This window comes from Chaetodon auriga, chromosome 16 (assembly GCF_051107435.1).
Source record: "Chaetodon auriga isolate fChaAug3 chromosome 16, fChaAug3.hap1, whole genome shotgun sequence".
Taxonomy (NCBI): domain Eukaryota; kingdom Metazoa; phylum Chordata; class Actinopteri; order Chaetodontiformes; family Chaetodontidae; genus Chaetodon; species Chaetodon auriga.
Window position 1 is genome coordinate 15,297,895 of NC_135089.1, and position 11,306 is coordinate 15,309,200.

The 11,306-nt window shown below is 41.5% G+C and overlaps 1 protein-coding gene across 1 annotated transcript; it reads right to left on the reverse strand.

The window, feature by feature from the left end:
* Positions 1-677: 677 nt before the first annotated feature.
* LOC143333878 (NACHT, LRR and PYD domains-containing protein 3-like) lies at positions 678-8,000 on the reverse strand. The gene is made up of 12 exons (XM_076752248.1): positions 7,929-8,000; positions 7,447-7,663; positions 7,178-7,213; positions 6,822-7,058; positions 4,673-6,551; positions 4,302-4,475; positions 3,790-3,951; positions 3,313-3,486; positions 2,895-3,068; positions 2,310-2,483; positions 2,133-2,182; positions 678-1,192 (listed from the first exon to the last, which is right to left on the reverse strand). The coding sequence occupies exons 2-12, from the start codon at positions 7,637-7,639 to the stop codon at positions 678-680; spliced, it is 3,768 nt and encodes a 1,255-aa protein (XP_076608363.1). The 5' UTR covers positions 7,640-7,663; positions 7,929-8,000.
* Positions 8,001-11,306: the final 3,306 nt, after the last annotated feature.

An 11,306-nucleotide genomic window follows, 5' to 3' on the forward strand; every position in this document is an offset into this window, starting at 1 on the left:
CGTGCACAGGAGGTCGGCTCTCAGCTGAAGTCCAGCCTCCTGTGTTACTGTATCTGAACGTATTCAGGAATATCTTAAACTGTATCTCTGGTTGTTGGAGCTACTATAATTTGTTGAATACCATAATAGCATTCCTGAAACCGTTAGTAGTTTTTTTAATCTGTTGTCCTTGTTGAGTTGTATGTTAAACTGACTCTGATTCCAAATAAAAACGCTCCTGTTTTTATTGGACTGTATCAAAATTACACAGAACATTTCACCTTCACTTTTCAAAATGGAAAAGTCCGATTTCTTTTTTTTTGGTTTTTAGCTGATCTGTCAAAATGAGAAAAATCACATTCAAGTGGGAACCTTAGAGGTGAACTTAGTCTGGTATGTCAGACAAAAAAATGAAAGTAGATAAGAAAGCTGTGACCTGTGAGGAGGAATTCAGACAAGCCTGTACAAGCTGCATCTGCTTCATTTCAACATCAAGGTCATTCATTTAAAGTCCAGGGGATCCGGATTGTTTAAACAGATGAATATACAATTATCAGTTTGTACATGCTGTAGAATAATGCACTCAAGCTGGCATGTAGAAACTGAATACTTTTAACTGCACGATCCTTTTTTTCCACACAGCCAGCACGGATTGGTTCTTTTTGGCTGTACAAATTGCATTTGTGCAAAGGTTTTGTTTACTTTATTTTACAGATGTAAACTGATCCATCATCCAGACTGAAACCAGGATGGAGCGGTTCAGTAAAAGTTGTACGGACAGTGTACAGGTGGGTCAGTGTGTCGGGAAAGACCTCAAAAAATGACAAAATACCCGCTGGCCAGTCCAGATACACTCCTATCATACTCCTCCTTGTATCGTCCATAAACTCCAGACAGGAATTGTTATGATAAAATCTCCCCTCGTGACACCAGCACCAAGATTTTTCATTTCTCCCCAAAGAAAAGTCAACTGAATTGTTTCCCACCCTGTCTATGCTTTTATATGCCATTCCGACATCAGACCAAACACACTCCACCTCCCAGTAATGTCGACCGGTCAGACCCTCTTCACACAGTACTTGACGGCAGTCAAATCTCTCTGGATTATCAGGATATGACTGCTTCTCTGGAACATACATGGCCTTTTTGTTGTCCTCTGTCAAAACTATATCCACGCCTGCTGTGTGCGGGTCCAGTGTCAGATCACAGGCATCTGCAATCAAGACAGAGGAAACAATTAATTAGTGGAGTACTGCGTGAGGGCGGTTCTTGATCTCTGAGGGTTTTAGTAAAATCATGTATTATCAAATTAGAGATGCATCACTTCTTTTTCGAACCCTGATAACATCACATGAAAATGTTTTGTCATTTGTTGCATTAGTTCTTTTCCAGGTACTTGTTTAAAGGTAAATGCTGTAACTGCAGAGGATTTAAAAATGCAGACAAGCTTGTACAACTTGCTCAGCATCTGATAAGCTCTGCACAGTCAGTCACTTCTTTGGACGCTGAGGCACGCGGAGAGGAAAGAACTGCGTGTCACTTTTAATAAAGAGCACTGTCCCATGGCAGCTGAAGATGCTCATTCCTAATTGGCTGACAGATTTCAGGTGTCAGATCCTGCATTAGCTGATAATAACTTGTGCTGAGACAGACTTGATCATGAGTCACTGACTATAAACAAACTTTGAAAAAATGTTTGTCACATAAAAACAGCCCACTTTTTCCCCGGTGGTACGTGACGATGGCCTGAGCTTGATAGTCCTGATATAGATGCTGAAAGCAAAGTGGTATCACCACCATGTTTCTACAGTAGCCCAGAACAGACAAACCAAACACTGGCTCCAGAGAGCATCTTTCATGCTTTTTGCAACCAGTTCTCCTACACATGAGGGATATTCATGTGGCTGCAATCTGCAACCTCACTGTTAGATGCCACTAAATCCGACACACTGGTCCTTTAAATTAAAGATCGTCTTTAGGGCACAAAGTGACTTGAGAAAAGAATCAGAAACTTAAGAGAATCAAGGGGAGCTCAACCTAATATTTTAGTTCAGCAAGCTTGAGTCTAACTGAGGACTTTTATGGTGGAAGGAGGACTGTTTTATGTGCAGACGCACTGCGTACTCCAACATGCATGCATGCAATATTCTTACACTGTCTCAGCAGCTTCAAGTCAAACCAGCATTCTTCGTTTTGGTCCACGCTGACGGGAAATAGAGGGATTGCAGATTAAACATTAAAAAAAAATATTGTCACATATGCACAAATAGAGTGAATCTTGCTCATTAATCTTGGAATAATGGTAGAAGTGTGTTTGTCAGACAGCCTACTTGAGTTTCTCCAGACTGCAGTGGGAATCCGTCTGTATGTCAGTCAGCATTTTGACTCCGTGATCGGCCAAGTGATTAAAGCTCAGGTCCAGCTCCCTGAGGCTGCAGTGGTCAGACCTCAACGCCGAGGGCAGGGCAGCGCATCCATCTCCCGTCACTTTACAGAATGACAGCCTATAGAAATCAAACAACGGACATTTTAGACATGTGCTGCATTCTCTTATCAGCAGAAAACATCACTTGTTAGCTTGACAAAAGCCCCATTTGATTAGTTATTTATCAGACTCCCCCTTTGTGAAGCAGAGGCAAAGCACTCGTACCCTTAAAGGATAAAGTTTGCATCATTACATCTTTTCATTGCTACCAGATACTCCCTCGAGGAGACTAAAACCAACAATGAAGTCATCCTGCTAATGTAACTTCTTATTCTATTTCACTTCATTTCATATTTCATGTATTTACCTGCATGACCACTGTTGGAGGAAACAGAACTAAGCATGGCCAAGGACTGCTTCACTGTAACTGTTGTGCACGTGACAGTAAAGAAATTGAACTTGAGCCAACAAAGCTATTTATTACACTGACCTGAGTGTTTCCAAAGCACAGTGTGGGCTCTGCAGGGCACTGCAGAGTGCCATCACTCCTGAGTCCTGCAGATCATTGTAGCTCAGGTCCAGCTCTTTCAGGTAGGAAGGTCTGAGGCTGAGTGCTGAGGCCAGCGTCTTACAACCTTTTTCAGTGAGTCTGTTGTGACTGAGGCTGAGTGACAAATGTAGGAATTTAATTATTTTTTCTGATTAGTTGCTATGAGTTGATGTTTGTTGTAGTAAAAATTGACTGAGCTGATTAAACTGCCCTTGTCAGACATTATTTCGCCTGTTAGCGGACTTCCGAACATGTATTTTGGTTCCTTCTGTCTTCCATTTCGAGTGATATTGCAGCTGTAACTGAGACCTGTCAGAGATTTTAAATCAATGCAGTGCAATGTGATGCAGTCTTTTACCTCAGTACAGCCAGATGACAGCTTGTGCTCATCAGGCCAGTACAGAGGATCTCCATTTCTGAGTCTTTGAAACTGGTGTAACTCAGTTCCAGCTCTCGCAAAGAACACGGGTTGGATGTGAGGTCTGCCACCAACTGCTTGCAGATTTCAGCAATGCAAGGATTTCGGTTCAGCCTTTTGGGAAAGAGATATAGAAATAGAGTATAGATATAGATATAGATAGAAATATGTAAATCAGTCATACTGTTCAGTTCTACCAAACTGACTCATGATCCAAAAAACAAGCTCACAGCAGCTCGAGGCAGCATAAAAGTACACAGTGGAGTGTTTAGCAATCTTACATTGCAGAGTAATTTGATTCAGTATTGATACAGTAAATGTTGCTTACAGTAAAAGAGCTTTAACACCAATGGTATATCTATCAAGGCGTATTTACTCAAAACAACTGGACTGGCTTGGGGCATGTCTGAGCTTTACCTGAGCTTCTCCAGGCTGCCGAGTCCACTGGAAAGTACAGAGCATAGCGAACGTCCCAGTATGCTGCCGCTCAGCTCCAGCTCTCTTAGATTTGAAGTGACTGCTTTGATGGCTGATGCCAACTTTTCATGTTGTTCTTGTGAGAGGCCCTTACCTGAGAGACTACAAACCCAGACAAAAACAGGTGAAAATCATCATGTAAATGTGTGAACAACAGTTTAGATATTTCAAGCTGGACAAAAGTGGTGACCAGACCATACAGTATATTGTGGGACTCATCCTGAGGTGGTTGGCTGAGTGCACATTATGCATTTTTTTTGGTTTATTAATCCCTGAGGATGAAAGGCTAAGCCCATTTGAAAGACTACAGAACTTGAAATATGCTAAAATAATTATCTTAATGTATTTTTTACACAAATGCATAACTAGGAGGCATTAAAGAAAATCAGAAAAGACGAACAGCAACACAAAGAAATGAAAATATATATATATATATAAACAGTTTCACCAACCTCAGAGCTTCTAGTTTACACTGACAGTTTATCAGTCCATCCATCAGGATCTTTGTACCTTTCTCATAAAAGGTACTATTTGTCAGATGCAGTTCAGTTAGCACAGAGTTTGGCATTTGAAGGGCTGATGAGATCGTTTCACCAAGCCAAACATCGAGATCCACCCCTGAGATCCTGCAGAAATCATGGTAATAATAACAACAATAATAAATTGTACTTTGTTCTTCTGTGTGCTCTATTAAAGGACCTTGAGTTATCATACCTTTAACTCGCATGGTACATATTGCTTTTTGTTTTTTAACAATAAAGAATGCGACATTGAAGTGACTGCATGCAAAGCAACTGCACCACAGTGGAAGTAACCAACTCACCTTGCTCTTCTGCTGTTCCTCACTGCTGGGACAAGCCTGAAAACACCGCTTGCTGATGGTCTGTATTTTTTCAGGTCGAATTCATCGAGTGGCACGTTTGACATTAGGATTGAGTCGGCCAGAGCTGAGCACTGAACAGGGGAGAGCTGTGTTTCTGGGTTGTGATCTGGTTTCATGTACTGCTGCACTGTATCGTGTAGGGAACTGTCTTTCAGCTCGATCAGGCAGTGAACAAGGTTCAGACATCTTGCAGGTGAGCAGTCCCCTAATTCTATTTCTCTCAGACTTGTCTTAATTTCCTCAACAACTGCAGAGTGTTCCTCTGTCTGCTGAATCAGGCCTTGGAGCAGTTCTTGTGTTGATTTTAGAGACAGGCCGATAAGGAACCTGAGGAACATGTCCAGTTCTCCTGTCTTTCTCAGAGTTGAATTAGCTATTGATATTTCCATCAGCTCATGCAAAGGTAAATCAACTGGATCTGCATCCAAGATAGACTTGAGTTCTTCCACAGACCCTATGAGCAGGAAATCCTTGAGGCTTGGAGAGTCTATTTTTTTACTTGCAAAGCTGTGGTACACAAAGAGAGCCGCAAAGTACTCCTGAACTGTCAGATGCACAAAGCAGTAGAGTTTCCTTGTGCTGAATACATTCTCCTCTCTGAATATCTCTGTGCACAACCCACAGTGAACTCCAGCTCTGCGTATGTCAATGCCATACTTTTTCAGATCGTTGCCAGTAAATATGATTTTGCTCTCTTTCAAATGCTCAAATGCCATCCTGCCTAGTTTCAAGAAGAATTCTTCATTTGACCTGAAGATCTCCTCCGTATTCGACTCGTTCTGGCTGTGATACTTTTCAGTTGCTACCTGCATTTGAATGCAAAGGAAGTGTGCGTACATCTCAGTAAGAGTTGTGGGTATCTTTATGTATTCATCGTGACTGTTGTCCCTTTTTAGCAGCAAATACACAAGAACTTTTGCCGCAATCCAACAGAAGATAGGTATGTGGCACATGATGTATAAGCTTCGGGACATCGTGATGATGTTAATAACTCTTTCAGCAACAGTCTTGTCCTCGACTCTCCTCCTGAAGTACTGTATTTTCTGTGGATCATTGAATCCTCTAACCTCAGTCCACTGGTACACATACTGGCGAGGAATGCGCTGGACTGCTCCTGGTCTAGAGGTTATCCAGACAAAAGCGGAGGGAAGAAGGTGTTCCCGGATGAGGTTGGTCACCAGAGTGTCCACTGACGATTCCTTCGTGGCCTCGGTCAATCTCTCGGTCGTTGTGAAGTCCAGTTTAAGCTGGCTTTCATCAAGCCCATCAAAAATGAACAGAACTTTGTGATTAGCAAATATTCTCGCAACTGTTACGTTTTTAAGTTCTGGGTGGAAGTCTTTCACGAGCGTCTCAAGGCTAAACTTGTCTATGACCAGATTCAGCTCCCTGAATGGTAGCACAAAGATGAAGTCAAAGTCCTGATTGGTTTTTCCGTCTGCCCAGTCCAGGATGAACTTCTTCACGGAGACCGTTTTCCCGATGCCAGCAATCCCCTTTGTCATGACAGTTCTGATAGCTCTAGCTTCTCCTCTGTCTTGCCCAGATGAGCCGTTATCTCCTAGTGTGCTTTTAAAGATGTCATTGCAGTTGATTTTAGATCCCTCGGCTGTTTGACTCCTTGCCTTATCTCCGATCTCCCAGATCTCATGTTCTTCATTGACGTGCTCACTCTCTCCCTGTATAATGTGAAGCTCTGTGTAAATTTTGTCCAGTGATTTTACATGCTTATGATCTTTTTCAGTGCCTTCGAACTCATAGCTAAACTTGTCCCTCAGATAGGCTTTGTGCTTTTTGATGGCTTCTTTGATGACATCTTCTGTGGTAATAAAAAAAAGGCAAAAAAAAAAAAATCAAAGCCGTTTCTTGAGTGCCACAGCAACATTTTGAACTGTATAGTGCATTTGATCTTGATAATGCATACAACCAAGCTATGCCATGAAATAGAGTGGAGTCAGTGTTTTAATGGCTGAACAGTATCTGAAACGTTTGCTTCATTACCACACTGACCATTAGAAGTATTATATTATCAGCATGTTTTAGACAAAGACCTCAACAGGGGTCGACTCCTCAAGAAGACCTCACTTACTTTTACAAATGTCTGGATGAATTTCCTGGAGGATTGTGTAGAAGGCAGACTTGGCCTTCACAGATGTGAGGGCTCTGTAGAGCTCCCTCATCTGCTCCTGGCTGGTCCTGGCAGCCTTGATGTTGGCGTACATCTCGTTATGGATTATCCTCAACTGGAACATCTCATCCGCTATGTTGATCACTGAAGTGACGCTCTGAATGAGCTTCGCCCTGTTGTTGTCCACCCACTCAGCTTCTTTAAGAAAGATAATAAACACATGATGACATGAGGCAGAAGGAACGGCCTCTAATGGACATACTTTTCTTGAGATTGGCATGTCGTGTGTGCGTTTGCTCCTCAGATTATTAACTCACCTCTCTCCTCTGTGATGGCTGCAGCAGCATCGTGTGCTTCAGAGAGGCAAGGACTGATAAATGAGAATAACAGCTATGATTTACAGATCGAACAGTTTGGTCACACTGTTTTAGTGTCAATGCAGAAATGATGTAAGTTCACCTTGTGATGTTAAGCTCAACCACAGTGTCACTGCATCCCAGTTTTACAGAGGCAGTATCTTCTTCTTCTTCTTCTTCTTCTTCTTCTTCTTCTTCTTCTTCTTCTTCTTCTTCTTCTTCTTCTTGTCTTCTGAAAGTCCCCTCTTCTGTTTTCTCCTTCACAGTTCCCCCTTCCTCCTGCAAAGTTGGCCTTCCTTGAAGGGGAGGAGACCTCTCTCCACTTCCCACTGTGCTGGAAACCTCATCTGTCTTTTGGACAGGTTTGTAATATTCCTCGTCTTTTAATTTATCCCTCCTGAGTGTCGAGCATTGGCTCCCCATGGTGTTATTTCCTCAGTGTTAGCTCTGCATGTCTGTCGTTTGGAAAGTATTTAAATGTAAACATGTCCCACAACAAATATCCTGTCCTTAGACCAGCCAGACTTTCTTTTTTGGCCTGCATCTATCTTGCATTTTACATTTATCTCATTATTTAAATACTGAATACATGCTGTGTCATTAATGTGATGCAGTAGTCTTGTTACAGTTATGTGTTTAAACATCTATTCTCACTCACACACACACACACAAACACACACAGGTACAGATAAATTCAAATGTGTTCGTTTACCTTCAGTGGTAAGCTGCAGCAGGAAAGGCAGTGTTGCATTCCCATGCCTGTGGGTGTATCAACTTGTGAACGATACGGAGAAACACTCATTTTATGATACACCGGAAGAGAGCATTTGGTGGGCGGACCCGGCTCAGTGTTTATGTGTTTATGTGTGTGTGTGTGTGTAGCGGACAGTGAAGAAAAAAAGAGAGAGAAAAATGTAGCAGTTCCCCATTGCTTCTAGAAACTTTTTGTGGTTCAGATGAGTCTTACTTAAACAGAGTGTGGTGTACGGTCTACCTCAGTACTGTGTGTGGTAGCTAATGATGGCACTGCTATATTAACAAGAATAGAAACATTCCTTTAACTTGTAAAACATCTGTAATTATCTATACACTTACTACTTAACTGGGTTTATGACATTTCAATGAAAATCACCCTGTGAATTAGGTTTACATGACATAGGATTCAGAATTAACGTATTATTTTACAAGACTTGAATGGCAGATGATACACACATCATGCCTTTTGACTCCAGGTTGAGGCTCTTGGCACATTTTCAGAATTGTTTTAACACTACTGTTGCTTTATGTGTACTTTTACTTTCATTTCACTGAACAGATTTTAATGGAGGCAGAAGGAAATATCATGTCATTATCGGATCATGAATTTACAACTGCCTATAAAAAGTATTCTGTCCCCTTTGGACTTTTTCATGCATGATGGTTTTATGAGATTAAACTACAGTGGATATCAAATAAGTCCCATAAAGTATAACCAGCACAGCCAACTGTTTTAGAAATTTCAAAATGGTCTTTGCAAATCGATTAATCTTCTGTAGAGGTCATGTGAAACTACTCATCGTAGAACCATTTCAAGTCAGGTATCATTTATTGTGTGCACTACTTGTATCAGGGCGCCTCGTCCTTTATAAATGATGTGGAAATGGATCGCTGAATCACTTGAAAGTCATTTGCAAAAACCATTTGCAGCCAATAAAGTGTAAACAATTCACCATGTACAGGAGTGTGACATACCATTTTCAGTCTACCCTTACCTCCTATGAATGATCTGTGTCAGTAATCGACTCATGTACAGAGATTTTTTGCACCATGTGATCTAAAATGCAGACCGTTCACATCATGTGGCGAAGAAAGTGACAACTTCTATAAAAGCTAATGCTCATATTAGCTGTTCCCACAATACATTCTTTCCCCGCCTAACACAGTTCAGCCATAAACATACAAAATGTCTCAGGTGGTATAACACAAGGTCCATTACAATGTACTTTTGCAACGTGCAAGAAATCATTTCACCAGTACCACCATTCAGTCACTGCCAGTCCGAACAATAAGGCTGCAGTTAGACCAACAGTAGCCCTGCAGGCATCCTTCACTTGAATGGAGCCAGTACGGCAGCACAACTGTACAGCAATTGACACAATGCTAATTGTCCACAGTCACAAAATCATATGTCAGAGTATTATTAACCACTGTCGAGTGTTTTTGGAGTCCAAGGAGCCTTCAAATTCAGGGATCTGTTACTCAAACTGATCATCTACAGTCTCTTTACACTTTCCTCAGGCCCTAAATGTCGGGTCTGAGCACCTGTCTGTCATCAACAAATGCTGCCTCTGATCCATCTGTGAAGCAATCAGAGGCTTTGAATCATTATACAGCAGAAACTGGAGGTCATTCATTTTCATAGACAATGGTTGGTGCATAAATTAAAACCATATCATAAACTTCAAGAGTTTAAAAGAGCAAACCTATACATGGAAAATGCAAAGGCTCACAAAAACGTTATGAATGGGGTAATATTCCATACACATCATCCATTTTACAGGTGGGAAGGGAGTGAAGAAGCAGGTCACCATTCTGCCAACACTTCACTTTAAACTTTAAGGAACGCATTTGCTCCCTAATCACTCTCTCTGCTCCACCTCTGCTTTCTCTGTCGGGCTGCTCTGCACCGTCTCTTTCTTCCCCCCTTCTCCTCGTCCTCTTTTCATAAGCTCTCTCTCCTCTGCTGTCAGCTCTAATTAGGCCACTGTGTGTGCACATACTGTATGTGTGTGTCAGTGTCAATTTGGGTGTGTGTTTTTAAGTGGTCTTGGGAGGCCCATCACTCTGCTCTGCTTCCCCACTGGGTCCTACTGGTCGAGGGGAGACACACACACACACAGACACACATATGCACAGACTATTGCTGATGCTGAGAGCAGGCATTCAGTGTGGGTCTAATGACTCCCTTTACAGCAGCACTCCCACTCCTTCATACACAGCATAATATCAAACCATGCCTGACCAACAGCATGAAAGCAGACTTTCTTTGTAACCTAAATGGTTACAAATCTTGCCATCTATACATGCATTATATTCTGTGCGGCACACGTACTGCAAAAGGTAATGCAGGCAAGATAAATGTCACTTCTGGATAAGTTCAGGAGAAACTAAGCATTGATTGAACTTCCAACTCAGCACAAGTAAATTCAGTCAACTATTAACTTAAGTTTTGCATCATATTTGCAAAAGAGGGAAAACAAAAAAGTGAGTCTTTAAAACCAAGATAAATGTGTGCTTATTCATCCCAGTGGTGCTTTAAAGTTTGGGCTTTGTTTGGTGATTACATTAGTTACTGTGTATCGTCTTACTGCTGAGTTTTCTCCACAGTTATGTGGGTCAGTTCAAGTCAGGGAGCCTGTACCACCGAGGGTGATTAGTGGGTTAGCCAGCTATCTTTGGACTTAACTCAGGACTTATCACAGAGCTGCCTGACTTTTTTTTTTTACCAGGGTATAACACCATGGTAACCTATGCTGCAGGGCCGAGATACTCCAGAGCTGGTTAGCTTCAGAGGATCAGATCAAAACCTGCCATGAGACCAACCAGCGACTGACTGATGAGTGGAAATTTAAGCGCATCTCATATTCATAATTCAAAATACTTACCCAATACTAAGGACTTACATAATAATAATAATCAAACTGGGAGGCTCACCATCTGTGGAATGTTCTTCACTGGATCTTCTAATCTGGATATCAATCGAACAAAAGACCTGTACTACATTTGAAACTTTCCTGTGGTCCTTTTCTGTTTTTACTACACCTGCTTATCCAGTTCAGGGTCACAGCAGGTCTGAGACCATTTCAGGTCAATTTCTGCCAATAACACAGGTAACTCGGCACGCAGTCAGCTCAGACATTCAACGGATGCGCTCCAAAACTGTGGAGGACCAAACCTGACTTCCAAGAAATGATTTTAAAAGGATAAAATATAGAGAAATAAATAACACACATAAAACTAAAAATAGATATATCATGCAGAAATAATGAGAAATAAATCTATGTGAAATAACTTCTTAATCTTACGCCTTGTGGCAGATATTTTGCTAAAT

Bases quoted from the DNA above. Each gene is read 5' to 3' on its own strand.
- LOC143333878 (XM_076752248.1), bottom strand. From the start codon at position 7,639: ATGGGGAGCCAATGCTCGACACTCAGGAGGGATAAATTAAAAGACGAG. The intron at 3,952-4,301 runs GTTGGTGAAACT...CTGGGTTTGTAG, and splicing joins TGTAAACTAGAAGCTCTGAG to TCTCTCAGGTAAGGGCCTCT. The intron at 3,069-3,312 runs GTAAAAGACTGC...TTTGTCACTCAG, and splicing joins TGTCATCTGGCTGTACTGAG to CCTCAGTCACAACAGACTCA.